At 26.1% G+C, this 16,392-nt stretch overlaps 2 protein-coding genes across 4 annotated transcripts; both read left to right on the forward strand.

The window, feature by feature from the left end:
- Positions 1 to 6,388: 6,388 nt before the first annotated feature.
- On the forward strand, positions 6,389 to 8,573 carry LOC122715555 (tRNA pseudouridine(38/39) synthase). 3 transcript variants are annotated; one of them, XM_043937827.1, is made up of 7 exons: positions 6,389 to 6,484; positions 6,719 to 6,835; positions 6,955 to 7,085; positions 7,148 to 7,713; positions 7,865 to 8,156; positions 8,300 to 8,436; positions 8,518 to 8,573. In XM_043937827.1, the coding sequence occupies exons 2-7, from the start codon at positions 6,764 to 6,766 to the stop codon at positions 8,571 to 8,573; spliced, it is 1,254 nt and encodes a 417-aa protein (XP_043793762.1). In that variant the 5' UTR covers positions 6,389 to 6,484; positions 6,719 to 6,763. The 3 variants fall into 3 exon arrangements, with proteins under 3 accessions (XP_043793762.1, XP_043793764.1, XP_043793761.1); XM_043937829.1 differs by having other exon boundaries at positions 6,394 to 6,428; XM_043937826.1 differs by lacking the exon at positions 6,389 to 6,484 and having other exon boundaries at positions 6,652 to 6,835.
- Positions 8,574 to 9,033: 460 nt separating this feature from the next.
- Positions 9,034 to 15,305, forward strand: LOC122715516 (chaoptin-like). Its single transcript, XM_043937769.1, has 10 exons — positions 9,034 to 9,169; positions 9,650 to 9,839; positions 9,970 to 10,117; positions 10,285 to 10,395; positions 10,581 to 11,327; positions 11,706 to 11,854; positions 12,095 to 12,877; positions 13,101 to 13,855; positions 13,963 to 14,479; positions 14,983 to 15,305. Exons 2-10 carry the CDS (start codon positions 9,650 to 9,652, stop codon positions 15,303 to 15,305), a joined length of 3,723 nt encoding a protein of 1,240 aa, XP_043793704.1. The 5' UTR covers positions 9,034 to 9,169.
- The last annotated feature ends 1,087 nt before the right edge of the window (positions 15,306 to 16,392 follow it).

The raw sequence follows: 16,392 nt of genomic DNA on the forward strand, positions 1-16,392 counted from the left end.
CGGTTATGTTTGAAATTATTAGCAACAGAGCCACGACATATTGTGTTATGTCGCGAAATTTAACGACGATAGGGATTTCGAAATTCAATATTCGTTAAAATGGAGACCGTATATTGTGTTTCCAAGTTTGGATAATTCAGGGTTTCAATGGAAAACAGACAAATGTTAAATGCGCATCAATTTGATTTGATTATTTCGAGGATCATTGTATAATTTTCAATTCGCTTTTTCCTACGTTTACATAAAATTTGATTTCTCGATCGAAAAATTCATAACAACAATGATCTTTATCTAATTTTAATCATAAAATTCCTCATATCTTCGTGATTTATTTAAATAGCCTACAATTATTATTTCTTAAAATAATGTGTTTCTAATTTACGTTTCAACATCTTACTACGATTCTCAACTTGCCAATATATTTATATTTACTGCACTTCTTAATTGAAATATCCTAGTATCTTTTCTATTCTTTTTTTTTGAAATTTAATGAAATATTTCCATTCTATTTTTTAACATTTAAATAAAGAAAGAATCCTGCATTAAGAATTTAAAATCGGATTAAGATCACAAAGAGACGTCCTTAATAAAAATTTTAATTGTTATGTGCATTTTGAAATCATAATGACACATATTTTAACTAAAAAATAATACTATAAATCCCTATTTGCTAACAAGTTTAATACATACATGGTAAATTTTTACCATATGTTAAGAGTTAAAAGCAAAATTGATGAAATGTTTCTACCATCTTCTAAAGAATATAATAACAATTTCGTTAAAAGTTGCAAATTAAAAAACGCATTATAATTTCCAATATTTCGATATATTTCGATAGAAGATAGAAAAATGATAGATGGAATATTTTAACTTGAAATGAAAGATGGCAGCACATTCGGCCTCAGTCGGTATTAAACGAAACGTAGAAACATAATGTAACACGGATCGAAGGGACGAACGAAACGAGGGGAGAAGTACGATAGGGAAATCCATGGTGATAATTAATTCCATGTCGCTGACATATGGTGCTCACGGGGATGCTATTTCGAATTACCATACGTAAGCTATATTGTTCAGAGCAGCGGATGGCTGCGAGCTGTCGCTACCAGACAAGGCGTTTAATTGACTGAGTTAATTCGAACTAAACAATGATTAAAACTGAGACTGGACTCGGCGGTTTGTTACGCGCGATCCCTGTGATGGAGGTTCATCAGTTTTGTAATCCGCTACCATTTACCTGTCCCGCTGTTTATTTGAAAATCGAGAATTCTGAGTTATTCAAACGTGCGTGTTGCACATATACACGCAATATTTGTGTAACCGATTTAATTAAAACAACGAATATGAATTCTTTTTTATTCTTAAATATATTTCTATTCTATCCTATTCCATTGCAAATATTATACAAGATGTCATATTATTATATCATTATACAAGATGTTATATTTGTAGAAAAAAATATTTGTAGAAAAAATTCAGGGATAAAAATCGTATTTATTACCAATTATTAAAGATTAATGTTTTTGTTCAAGTTTATAAATTGAAAAAAAATAAATTGGCACGTATGTGGTAGAAGAGAAACGTAATTAAATTCCACTATTTCCACTGAAATGTCACGTAACAGCGTGGAATAACAATGAGTCCTCGCTTATCGTTGCATTACATTTACGAGGAAATCGTTAACGAGTAATGTTAAACCGTTTACATCTATTAACTATACATGTTATGGATAAAGAGAAGGAGATTATTTTGAGATATCGGGATTAAAGGGACGATAGTAATCCGAATATTTGCTCTATTGAATATTTAAAAGGCAAACTTATAAATAAGTAATACCTCCTGAATTGAGCTCATACGTTATCGATTACTAGTAAATTACACGAAAATATTCCATGTATCAAAAACACGTACAGAAATCTGATAAAATTTTCAAGAATGGAAAGCATAAATATCGAATAAAGAGCGGGAAAATTCAAATTGATATTAATATATTTCGATTAACATTTTCGTCTTTCGAAGAAAATATATGGAAAGTTGAAAAAAAGTTCTATCGATCAAGAATAGAAATCATTTCAATGAAAATAAATGTTAAATGTTCAAAAAAATAAAATAGAAAACGATATTATACAAAAAACAATTGATATCAATTATTCAATGATTAAAATAATATTAAGATTTTCGTTAGATGAAAAGAGAGAGGCAGAGCGCAATAACAGTTTATGTAACAGAGATAGAACTATCTCATTCTATGTATCTCGCTTCATTCAATGAGAATTTCAATTACTTAATAACAATTAAATCTCAACCAATATTATATCAGCTTTTGCGATTGTTTTGACTTCTAAAATCAACTTTCCAAAGATACCCTATGAATATTTTAACATTGTGTACATGTAATACAATGTTACATCACCAATTGCACAAACATATTAATGATATGTTATGCAAATGCAAGCTAACAAGTTTGTTTTGTTCAATCAATAGTGATGATCAATTATTAGCCAATCAATTGTCGAATGTTGTTTCTACTTAAGAATGATAATTAATCAAACAAATTGAATAATTAAGATTTTCATTAATAAGAGAAAGATAATCTATTTTCATTACCAGCTTCCAAATAAAACGTAATAAAGTAAGACAGAATCTTACTTTTTTAATATAATCTATATACTTTTTTAATCTATAATCTTACTTTTTTTTAATCTATTTTCATTACCAGCTTCCAAATAAAAAGTAATTTGTATAAATACACTATAATAATTAACCTAATTAAATTTGTCATCAGATTTTTAATCCACCGAAATAATTTAATTTATAAAAATGAAAAATATCACTATTCGTTCGAACCTGAATTTAAAGGATTCAAAAAATTAAAATTTGTTAAAATTTCAATTGTTGATAAAATATTTAATGCGAGAGATATAACGATCGATTCGATTTAAACGATTAAATAAATACCTTTACGTTTAATAAAATTTTGTGTATCGAGTTATACCAATTGGAAAATAATTCGATAAAATGATAAATAAATGATATCCTCAGGAATCCTAAAAATCGTTTCATGATTTTCTAGATACGACGAGAATAAATTTATCCTCTGAAATGAAATTTTATTGGCCATCCAAATCGAATTATGTCGTACAAACAAAAGGGTGAGGTGGCACGTGGTCGTTAAAGATAGTTACTCTCGTACCCCGTTCTATGCTACCCAAGGATACCATTAATTTAGAATTGAACCGATTCTGGATCGTGAAACGTGGATAAGAATACTCGGCTTACTCCAAATGGAAGGGAAAAAGAAACGATGCACAAAATGTTCGCGCGGGAAGAAAGGAAAAACGTATAAAGAAAATGGAAATAGGAAAAAAAGTAAAGTTATAGACTGACTGGAGGTGAGTCAGACACGTCTGGAGATAAAAGGAACCCGACGAGGGATCCACTTCGTTGGAAACTGAGTCGGCGAGATTGGATGGAGTGCATATTAACCTCCCAGTAGACCTGCGATGAGGTCAGATAGTGTCGACTTATTTATTTGTTTCTTGGAAAGAAGGAAGAAGGGAGAGAGTTAGGAGAAGGATTGTGAGAGGATAAAGACCAATTCGTGTTCTAAACGAGATAAATTTTCAAAATGGAAATTTCGAAATTATTTGCTTGGAAAAGAGTGATTTTGTTCCAAATATGTTCTTTCTAGAAATTATTTCGTTTTTCAATAAATGTGTCTGTTTAAAACTATTAGATATGCGATATCTATATTTATTCTTTTAAAGATGGTTTCCTAATCTCTAATTAATATTATAAGAGTTTTATATTATAAAAGATGGAAATCTATAATGCAATTTATTATAACAGTCTTTTATATGTTCAATCTTTGATTGACTTATTTTAAATTAAATTTTTAATTGGGATTACACATTATAATCTATCCTAGTCTATCATTAATTTAACTTTAGCATTTAATTTCTTTCTCGTCCACTATAAATCAAAATTTACCCATAGAAATGTGAAAGCATGCGAATGAATAATGATCACGACAATCTATGTCGCATGGAATTTTTTCTGGAATATCTATAGTACATTAGCGATTTAAGCGATCATGTGCAGAGAAAAATGCACATTTGAGAATTGTATCTAATTTAATTAATTATCTACCTATTATTAATTATCTATCTATTTCTTCGACCAATTTACTTCGTGTAATTTTATTATTTTTATAACAAAGAATCTTTCGATCCATTTTTTTATTAAAATCCTAATTGCGAATCTATGTTAAGTTATATTTCGTATAAAATTAAATTAATGTAAAATGGATTTCGTCTTGGAATAAAACTACTCAAAATTTTATGTTGAAAAACTACTCAAAATTTTCGTATGAAAACATTTTTTCAAATTAATTTAATTTAAAATGAAATGGCATAAAACGATATATAATATTATTCTAACAGAGAATAAACTGACTAAAGAGAAATATATCGTGCACAATATTTTATATAGATGAGATGATTGTATCAAGAAAATGAAAAAATTTTATATTATATTCCTCGAAAATTGTTAATAATGTTAATAACAAGATAATATTAAATAATAAAACATTATAATGTAATTTATATTATAATGTATATTTAAATTTAATTTAAATATTTGAAATAAAATATTTTAATATTTTTATTTTCATTCATCTTATATAAAAAGAATAGAAATAAGATAAGAATTGATCCTCAATGCCATCTTTTAAATGCCGAAAATATTTCCCTAAAGGCAGAATAGAGGATAAGAATTGAAGATCAGCGATATTTCTTAAGTATTAAAAACATAATTTCTAAAAATATTTAAAATATAATATTTATCTACAAACGAGAAACAAAGATTAAAATAGGCCTGACATCTTGTGGAAATTTTGTATGTTTGCATCAATATCAATCTCGAAAAAGAGTAGACTTACGCCATCTACCATATTATAATCTAAGTATAAAATGAAATTATTTAAAAGAATAAAGTAAAAATCAAAAATCTAAATCTCTCTTCATAATTTTAAAAAATAAAACGAGAATTTTATCTATCACCTTAATAAAATTTCTAGTTACGAAAAATATAATTCCAATTACAACCAATTAGCTCATATTTTTTCTTATAAAATATTTTTCCTCATAATTGTGATATTTTTAAATATATTCTTATAATTATAGCACTAATATTAACAAAATAATATGATTATGTATTATATATTAAATAATAATGATTTCTAATAATGACTCACCGATTGTTGAGAAAATTGCAGGTTGCTGCGAAGTTTTAGAGACTCATCTTGATCACAACACTTCAAAGTCTTATTCACTCTTTTTACGCACAAAAACTTATTTATTCAAATAAATTTCAAATAAATTCTTCTTTTGATGTATATTTTCAAACTTTTAATCGTTGTTAAACACAAGAACCACAAGAAACTGAGAAGAAACCGGCGCGGCACGGAAGTATGACGCGAACATGCGCAATATGACATGGGCATGCGCAGTATGATGCAGACATGCGCAATATGACACAAACATGCGTAGTATGATGTGCTCATGCGCAATATGATGCGCAATGATTCGTTTTGCCGCGTAAATTTTAACGACTTTCTGATTGGCTGAAATTTCTATTCATTTTAACCGCGCAAAATTTAAAGAAAAATATAGTTTAACTATACATTTTTAATACAATCTTAACACAGTCAAATTCTTATCTTGGAAAATATCCCAATTAAAAATATAATAAGAATGAATTATAATTAATTTAATATAAAAATTATTCAAATTAAAAAGACTGCAATATATGATTAAATATTTAAAAAAAAATGAATCAAATCTGAAAAGAGTTTCAGTTATTATAAAACGAATATTAAATATTAATTAAGTTAAATTAAAAAATATTGAAACATGAAAGAATTAAAATATTTTAAAAGGATAAGAAATAAATAATAAATATTAAAGAATACTAATTAAATAGTAATTAAAAATACTTATATTAAATTCCATTAAAATAAACATTATTGAAAAAAGCAATAAAAAATAAAATGAGTAAAATAGAGGAATCATTGAAAATAAATGATAATAAAAAAAATAAAAAAAATATATTTATATATTAATGTAATCATTAATATATATTTCATAATGAAAAAAAGATTATAATCTCAAAATTCTACATTTATCAGAAATATATCTAAAAATCTAATTTCGATATATATATATGTGTGTGTATGTGTATATGTGTGTATTTGATATCGTTGTCATTTTTAATTTATTAAAAAATATTATGTTACGAGATTTATTAAATATTATAATGTATTAAATTTTATTAAATTATTTCTTAGTATATTTACGTAAATAAATATATTGATATGCAATAAATTGAATTTTACTATTTTTTTCTTTATATATTTCCTTTTTTCAGAGGTTATGTATCATTCTCTTATTTAAGGTTATTCTTCTATTTAGAATTATACCATAAGGTAGTTTAAAGTTATCACATTTAATTTAATAATAATAAACAACTTTATTATTTTAATAATTTGATTTATATAATAGACGTATTTTTAATTCTGAATAATTTAAATTTATGTAATTACAAATTTAATAAATTATTATAGAAAATATAAATTATATTTAATATGCCTTTTAAGCATATTAATAGTAATGATTAAAACAAAGTAATAAATTATAAAATTTTCTATAATTTGTAATAGGCTATCTTCTGATAATATTTTTTATATTATTATAAATTTAAAATTATGACAACTATGTGTAAAGACAAAACACAAGAAACTTTGCAGAAAGAAGAACTTCAACTACTAACTAAATCAGTAAATATATTTTATTTTATCAAACTCCAATATTTTTATTAAGTTTCAATAAGAATTAAGATATTTTAATATAAATGTTACCTTATAAAAGTTATTTTTATAAAGTTTATTTTTATTAGGAATTGATAGAAAGGATAGTAAATTTAGAAAAAGAAAACAAACAATTAAAGACTGTAACTAATGAAAAAAATGAAAAATCAAAGAATAATGATATTATTCGTAAATCACAAAAACCATTTGACTTTTCAAAGTATGTAATATAGATAAGAAAAAATTGTGATATTATTAGAATTGATATTATTTTAATTTTAGATCTAACAAAAGACATATTTTGTTAAAATTTTATTATCTTGGATGGGATTATAATGGTTTTGTTGTACAAGAGAGTATTGATAATACAATAGAAGAACATTTATTTGAAGCATTAATAAAAAGTTGTTGTATAGAGTCACGTGAAACATCAAATTATCATAGATGTGGAAGAACAGACAAAGGTGTTAGTTCATTTTCACAAGTAATTTCTTTGGATATAAGGAGTAAACTAAATCCAGAAGACCAATATAAATTAGAGGATGAACTTCCATATTGCAAAATATTAAATAGATTACTTCCATCTAACATAAGATGCATTGCATGGTGTCCAGTACCTAATGATTTTTCAGCAAGATTTAATTGTAAATTTAGAACTTACAAGTACTTTTTTCCAAGAGGAAATTTAAATATAGATGCTATGAATAAGGCTGTTAAATATATTATAGGAGAGCATGACTTTCGAAATATTTGTAAAATGGATGTTGCTAATGGAGTTACTAATTATATAAGAAAAGTTATTAATGCAGAAGTATGTATGTATCGCCAAGATTTTAGAAATATTTCAGGTAAGTATTTTATTTTAATTAATTAAAAATAATATTGTGTACACATATATATATATATATATATATATATATATATACATTTATAGATTTAAAATACATTGTGTTAAGTAAAATGAGTTTTTTACTATATTTATATAATCTTTATTTATAGGATATGATATGTATCAATTAATTATAACAAGTCAAGCATTTCTATGGCATCAAATTCGTTGCTTAATGGGTGTTTTATTTCTTATCGGTGAAGGAAAAGAAGAGGCTGAAATTATGTTAGAGCTTTTAGATATTGAAAATTGTCCTAAAAAACCACAATATAATTTAGCTCATGAAATACCATTAAATCTTTGGTATTGTGAGTATGATGCTAAAGAATGGTATATTCATAAAGATGAATTATTCAATACAATAAAACTTTTACAAAAAGATTGGACTTTAAATACAGTAAGGTACGTAAAATTTTAATAAATGATATATTAGAAATAATTTAAAAAAAATATAAAATAATTAATAATAAATAATGGAAAATAACTTTTATATTTATTAAAAAAATTAATATTTATTTTAAAAAATGTAATTTTTATTTTAACAGATCAATAATGATTGAAAACATGTTATTGGAATTAGAAAATTCAATCAATTACAAAAATATGTTTTTTCAAAGTGAATGCTTATTACTTGGAGTACAATCTAAAGTGTATCAACATTTAATGAAACGACCCACATGTGGTTAGTTTTTAAATTCATTAATTTTTTTTCAACTTTAAAGAAAATAATAATATTTTCTCAAGAAAAAAATTTTATTTACAGAAAGCTTGGAAAGTAAAATAAAACACTATGAAACTAAAAAAAAGAAAAAGGAATAATTTCTAAATTGTAATTTATAAAATTTATTAAAATTACTCTCTCGTGTGATTTATTAAATAAATGAATGTATTATTTTCCAACAATAAAGAATTTTAATTTTGTCAATTTATTATTATACCCTTTAAGACTTTAAGAGAGATAATAGAAAAATAATTTAAAAAATATCTCATTGCTTTATCTATCTTTCTCTATTCAAAACAAAATTTTATTATCAAATGATTGTACAAAACAGGAAAAAAAAGAACTTTAAAATAATATACTAAATATACGAATTATATTCATAAGATACGAATTTATTTTATAAAATTAATTCTATTTAATTTGAATGTTGCTGAATTTTGTTTTGCTTTTCGTTTCGATCCATAAAGCCGTAGGAACATGCGCTTACGTTTACTCCGGTCTCGCACTTGCGCCTTTTCAGTATCACTCTTATCGAGCTTACGTTCAGTTGCCTTCTCATAACTTTCTTTGATCATGAATATGAAAAACCAAACATGAAAGAATAAAAATTTGTAATTATTTAAAATGATTAGTTGAACGGTAAAATTAATCTAATAAACGATGTTTTAATTATTGAAAATTAATATCGGGAAAGGTATGTATTTCATTATAATTAATTTAAGATATTTAATTATTCATTTAATGATTGTAAATTGTAAATGATAATATAATATTATTTTTATAGATTAATATATTTTTTATAAATATCTTAAAGTTATAATTATATTTCTTAAAGTAATACTTTCAGTTTCTTTTGTATCAAAATATTCAAAATTTTACAATAATGTATAGAGATAATTTTATCTTATTTTTTCAAAATTAAATCTAGCACAATTTTCCAAAAGAAAATCTTAATTTCAAATTTAAGAAATTTATTATTAATAAATGATTAAAATAAAATTAATTCGAAGGATGTGATAGAGATAATATCATTCATACTCTTTGTTACCGGAAATAGTAAAAAATTTTGGGCGGGAAATATAATTTTTTAAAAAATAAATTTAATAATATATATTTCTTTAAATATATGTGATTTTATTTGCTTAAATTCACTATATATTTTTTATTTATTTAGATGCTGTTAAACAAGCAGATGTGTTCCATGTATACAGAGATCTTTTTTATTTTTTGTATATCGAATTTGATAGAATGCTTTAGTGTACCATGCACATTTAATACCATGTGCATGTGTTGGATTCAAGACGACGAGGATTTCACGAAAATGGACATTAATTGTATGGGAGTACCATTTGCCAGATTTCCAGGTAGATAGAATGAAATAACGTAAACGTAAAAATAAATTTATTTTTCTTTCTTTAATTAAAATAATAATATATGTTTTTTTAAATACTTTATACGAAATATTTAAATAAAAAAATATATATTTAATAATAGATGTCTCCGTGAGTTATGTGGCTCAATTAGACGTAGTTGGATCTGGAATGCAATCATTAGACAATGATGCACTTACAAGTTCAGTTGGTGTCGAGGCTTTAGGATTAATGAGCAATCGATTGTCCAATATTGGCGATAAATCTTTTTCGTAAGTTAGTATAATGAAATTATGTTTGCTTTATGTTTGCTTTATTATTTTCACAGTGATATTTATACAGCAATTTCAATATAAATTACGCATTAAATTATAACAATTTGCTACGTGAATTTTTCTTTTTAAAGATAAAATAATATGTTTTAAACGTTTGTTATTAGAGGTATTGCGGATAGTTTACGCTCATTGGATCTCAGCTACAATGCCTTGGAGGATGTGCCATTTAAAGTCTTTCGTGACTTGAGGAAACTAAATTGGCTCAACATGCACAGGTATGTAAAATGTAATATAGATTTCAATATTAAAGAACAATCTATCAGAAATTAATTCATGAATTAATTCATGAGTTCATTTAAGAGAAAATAATTGAAAATATAATTATTTTAGATACTTTAATACTTTATCATATTGTCATATTTTAATTAATTAATAAATACTTTATTTAATTTAATTTTAGCAATCATTTAACGTCGTTAGACGGTGACTGGGGTCACTCGAAAGACGCATTAACAAACGCTTTCTTCGGAGATAATTCAATCATCGAGATACCAAAAATATTCAGCACATTTGAATCTCTAGTCTGGTTGAATCTCGACAATAATAATATCGAGGAAATTTCAGAAGATACTCTACCTCCCAACATACACACTCTTAGTTTGAACAGTAATCTCCTTAAATCCTTTCCATCCACGTTGAAATTCTTGAAACAGCTCACGTGGTTATATCTGAGGGGAAATGATTTTAAAAATCTCGAGTTACCCGATTTTCAAACATCAGATTTAGAATTGGTCGACGTGAGTGAAAATTGTATCGAATGGATTCGTACATCAAGCTTGACCAATCGAACTTTGAAAATTAAAGAGTTCAATTTGGATAGCAATAAGTTGACATTGTTACCTGCTGGAATTTTCGATCATCTTGAAATCAAGAGGATACATCTGTCCTCGAATTCGATCAAAAATGTCGACGATGATGCATTTCGAGGGCTCGAGGATATGTTGGAGTACTTGAATTTGGAGAACAATGATCTTCCTAGTGTTCCAGGAGCTGTCAGTCGATTGAAAAAATTGTCGTATCTGTATCTTGCCAATAATGACATAAGGAATATATCTGGAGACATATTTCATGAGTTTGGTGAGAATTTGAGAGCACTTTCATTGGCTACAAATAGTTTGGACGCGGTTCCAGTTGTTGCTCTTTCTAGGTATCTTGATTTTTAATTATTAATCTATACATATTCCATATTTAATATACACATTTCTTATATATTTTTACAAATAAATTGTAATTCTATTAGAATATGTATATCTTCTTCTATTAGAGTAGTTCAGAAATAGATAATCAAATTTTTATGTAGTATTCTATTCTATGATGAAAGAAATATAGGCATTCTTTATAAGATATAACTTTTTTCACTTTGGATAGCTATACTAGATTTCTAGATTTCTAAATAAATAAGAAGTTTTATTATATTTTGAAAAGAAATAGTTTTTGAGGTTTAGAATAATATCATATTAAAATTTGATTATTTTCTAAAATATTTTGTGTATTACTTAGATTAATTTGATATTATATAAAATAGATGCCAAAGGTTGCTGCACCTTAATCTCGGTTACAACAAAATTTCTTATATTCAATCTGGTGATTTTGAATGGGCAGAAGATCTTGAAATTCTCTTGCTTAGGAACAATATATTGACAAAATTGAAAGATGAAACCTTTAAAGGAGCAAGTAAGCATAAATTTTTCACATCATAATTTTATTATATTTGATTTTCTTATACAATTTTTATGCTTAAAAAAAATTTATTTCAATGTATATTTCTTTAATCTCAAAACTGTAAAATAATATTTAAAAGATATTTAAAGAATGAAATTATAAAAAAAAGAAGAAAAAATAAAATTTCAAATAAATTTTCATCAAGATTTCTTTTACAAGAAATAAGAATTAATTTCAAACGAATGCTTTCAGAAAAGCTGAAGGAACTCAGTTTGTCCTTCAACCACTTAACAGAACTTAGCGACGATTGCTTCATTGGCATCGAGGAGAGTCTCGACATTCTCGAGCTAAGTTTCGCTTTTGCGACTGATGTCTTTCCTCAACGAGCTCTCAGGCCTCTTTCCAATCTGCTCTGGCTTGTCTTGGATAACAATAACTTTCAGACCATAGATGCAACCGCGTTCTACTCTTTTCAACGATTACGCTACATCAATCTGGAATCGAATCGACTTCATTATCTACCAGAACGAATATTCCTGTCCAGTGTGCATCCAGAATTGAGAGATGTGAAGCTCGGTTACAATTTTCTCGAAGCCATTCCAGAATTCAGTTTTCACAATTTGACAGAATTAAGATCTTTGGATTTGACTGGAAATAGAATAAAGATTCTCAATTCTGACTCGATCATGGATTGTCCGGAATTGGTGACGATTTCATTGGCTTATAATCGTATCACCAAAATGGAGAAAAACGCTTTTTACGGTTTATCCAATTTGCGCTTCCTTCATTTGGAATTTAATAAATTAACCACGTTGGATCTAGATGCAATCTCGGAGATAGGTGGTCCAGATTTTGCTCTCAATGTTTCTTATAACGCAATTTCTATTATAAATTCAGGAGGATTGATGAATAATTTGACGAGACTCGATTTGAGTTTTAATAATATTAGTCATCTGCCAGCGGATACGTTTTATGGCACCCCAGATCTGAAGATCTTGGATCTTCAAAGTAATTTCATCGTTGTTCTCGAACCAGGTAGAGTAATATTTTTACACATTGTCATTAAATTAATTAAATTTTGAATTTTTAAATTTTTATCCATTATTTCTATTCTATTTATCATTTTTTGTGACATTATTATATCAGATATTTTTAAAATTAAAAAGAAATCTAAAAAAGTAATTGAAACAGAAGATTTGTTTTTGAAAATTTGATCGTAAAATTTAATTAACACGTGTGTATATATAAATCTTTTCAGGTACTTTTACACTAAGACACTTGGAAACGTTAAATATACGGAACAACAAGATAGAAGGTTTAAGAAAACAATCTTTCCACGGCTTAGAATTGTTGCAACAATTAGACTTGAGCGAAAATCAAATTGCACAATTGCTCACCGAACAATTTCGTAATTTGAAGAATCTACGAATCTTAAATTTATCCGGAAATAAAATAAGATCTTTACCCAGAGACGTTTTCGAAGGAACAAAATTGGAAATTCTTGATCTGAGCAATAATAAATTTACCGTGGTACCGTCGCCATCTTTTCTCGAGGTTGGTTATACGTTAAGGGATCTCAATTTGGCGGACAATTTCGTGGATCATCTAGATTCGACTGCCTTTCCAACTTCCCAATTGGTTTCCTTAAATTTGGCTCATAACAGGCTAACAATTCTGCCAGATAATTCGTTCGTCTCTTTGGGAAAACTTTTAAGCCTGAACGTGTCTCAAAATGTTCTTCAGGCGAATTTTAAAGAGCTGTTTCATTATTTGCCCGGACTGAGACAACTCTATTTGGCTAATTGCGGACTTAAAGATATACCTCTTCTTCCGTTGATGAATTTAAACGTTTTGGATTTATCATTTAATTATATAGACTCAACACCTGACAAACAATTTCAATATTTGAAAGATTTGAAGATTCTGTTGTTCGTGAACGATTCACTGACCTCTATGCCTAACGTCAAGTTGAATCTGTTGAGAGAACTTGACGTGTCAGGAAATCCAATAGAGGTATTGAGATATCTATTTATGTCTTTTTTCATTTGCAATATTTTGTTAAATTATTATTAATATAAAGGACGAAAGATACATCTAACAAATTGAATTGAAAAATGTAGGTATTAATGAAGGAGAGTTTTCTGGGTTATCCAAGATTAGAAAAGTTGAACTTGCGAAATCTGAATAAAACTAAATCGGTGGACAAAGACTGCCTTCGTGTCTTAAAATATTTGAAGCATCTTCGAATTCAAACGTGGCCTGAAGCGGATGGTTTTCACCTTCGACCCCTTTTAACCGGATTACCGTTGAGAACTGTGGAGATACAAGTGACGGAGCATTTGCTGAAACATCAAATACAAAATGCTTTCACGAAGCAGTTGAGAGAATTAACTATTTCAGGGAGTGATCTCGAATCAATTTCCTCGGAAGCTTTCTCTACTATCGAAGGGGGTGAACTAATATTGAGGATCAGAGATACTCGAGTCCGTCGATTGCAGTCCGACATGTTCCTCTCCTTGACGAAAAGACTCTCTCAATTAACATTAGATTTGAGGAACAATCACATCAATGAGCTTAGTCCTTCGGTTATTTATGGGAATCTTTCGTGGGAAAGTGTTGGGACCAATATGGTTGCTGGTGAGTGAAGACAATCCTGAGTAACGATATTTGAAATAACAAATAAAAATATATTATTGCATGATACTTCTTCAATTATAGTTAAATACAATCAATTTGAAATAATAATTTGTTCTTATATTGAATAAAATTTTATATTTTATGTTTTTTTTTTTAATTAATTACAAAATATAAAAATAATAAAATTGCACTTTGTGAATGAATCAAAAAAGCATATTATAAAATTCACTGTAATATAAATTAAAGATATTATTAACAGATATTAAGTAGCTTAGTTGAAAATTAATATTTAAATAAAAAATTAGTTATTGTTATTAATTATTATCTACAACAAAATTTTTAAATTGAAATCATCACATCAAATAATTGAATCAAATATAATGTAATAAATGTAATAATAAATGTAAAATATATCATTTGAAATAATATAATAATAAGAGAAGTATAATTAGAAAATTCAATTATTCAAAAATAAAGAAATTTACAACAACGTTATTTTTCAGGAGGTTTACAAGTGTCAGGAAATCCTCTCGAATGCGATTGTGAGATAGCTTGGCTCAGCTTATGGTTGCGAAGATGGCTTCGAGAATCTCGACAAATCCACACTGCTTCGCAATCGGATGCTCGACAATTAAGAACAATTGCTGGAAGAGCTGTTTGTACCGAAACCACCCCATCTTATTCCTCTGATAAAGTTCTGTTAACTTTAGGAACTCCTCACACTGCCTGTCAAGCCTCTGCCCTTAGCTCTGGTAATTATGAGAGATTGGCCACTACCTGGTTAGCCATTGTGGACATTATTCTCCTAACAATAGTGGCTTATTAAATTGTTTATTTTGTAATGAAATTAAGAGATGATTATTATGGTTTTATTACCTTTTGAATATTTTTTATTTTAATATAAACACTATATAGGAATTGATCTTTTTATAAGAATTAAAATATAATTTTAAATTCAAATTTTGAGCGAATGAAAGAAAGAAAGAAAATGTGTGATGTAAAAGAATTATATTTGACAATGATATTTTTTAAAATAGAATACCTATTTTATTTTTTAAAATATTTTGATATTATTATTCTTTATATATTATTATAATTATTTTATTAGTATTGAAAATAGTATAGAAAGTATTGCTTTTTTATTTTCTTTTCTTATAACATCATGATATCATTTCTTATAACATCTTATAACATCATGTTATGTCAAATTATGTTACTTTTTTTATTTTTTATAAAGAATTTATCAAGATATCAATACATTAGAATATGTAAGTATACATATTAAATTTTAATACAGATTGAAATAAGCATTGATTCTCATAATAATTTATACAAATTTCCATTATGCAATTTAAAGACTGATATAAAGTAGAAAAGCAATATGATTTCTTCGTTGTATTCAATTATATACTGAATTGTTATTGTTATTATTATTGTAATTATTTTAATTTAATTTAATATAGAAACATTAATAAGAAAACATAATAACATATGCGCACAAATAATGTTATCTTCATGAATGACAAGTTTAATATAGTACATATAGTATACATTAGTTGTTCAACATGTTACTATAAAATTTGTTTAAAAAAATAAAGGATTTTTTATACTAAAATTAACTATAGTTAATTGTAATAATATGTTTCTATATGCAATTTTAATTTCAAAGCAAAACTTGTTTCAAATAAAATTTTAATTATTTTAAACATTACATTACATTATGAAGTATTTTTTTCAAAATATCAACATTTTCTTTTTTCAAAGAACTCTTAATCTTTACTGCATTTCTTAATTATTCAAATGATTTACATTAATTGTATAAATAATCATAATTTTATTCAAACATCCTATGTCTATCTAATTTCATAATTTAAATAAAAGGATTGTTTAAATATCTTACTACTTACAAAAAT

The sequence above is a fragment of the Apis laboriosa genome, unplaced genomic scaffold, assembly GCF_014066325.1.
Source record: "Apis laboriosa isolate Shangri-la unplaced genomic scaffold, ASM1406632v1 scaffold38_cov145, whole genome shotgun sequence".
Classification (NCBI taxonomy): domain Eukaryota; kingdom Metazoa; phylum Arthropoda; class Insecta; order Hymenoptera; family Apidae; genus Apis; species Apis laboriosa.

What these genes read in the sequence shown, in the direction of transcription:
- LOC122715516 (XM_043937769.1), top strand. Translation starts at nt 9,650, where the DNA reads ATGCTGTTAAACAAGCAGATGTGTTCCATGTATACAGAGATCTTTTTT. An exon ending in ACCATTTGCCAGATTTCCAG is followed by an intron (nt 9,840 to 9,969) that starts GTAGATAGAATG and finishes ATTTAATAATAG; the next exon opens with ATGTCTCCGTGAGTTATGTG. An exon ending in TGTCAGGAAATCCAATAGAG is followed by an intron (nt 13,856 to 13,962) that starts GTATTGAGATAT and finishes TGAAAAATGTAG; the next exon opens with GTATTAATGAAGGAGAGTTT.
- LOC122715555 (XM_043937827.1), top strand. Translation starts at nt 6,764, where the DNA reads ATGACAACTATGTGTAAAGACAAAACACAAGAAACTTTGCAGAAAGAA. An exon ending in AAACCATTTGACTTTTCAAA is followed by an intron (nt 7,086 to 7,147) that starts GTATGTAATATA and finishes TTTTAATTTTAG; the next exon opens with ATCTAACAAAAGACATATTT. An exon ending in AGATTTTAGAAATATTTCAG is followed by an intron (nt 7,714 to 7,864) that starts GTAAGTATTTTA and finishes CTTTATTTATAG; the next exon opens with GATATGATATGTATCAATTA.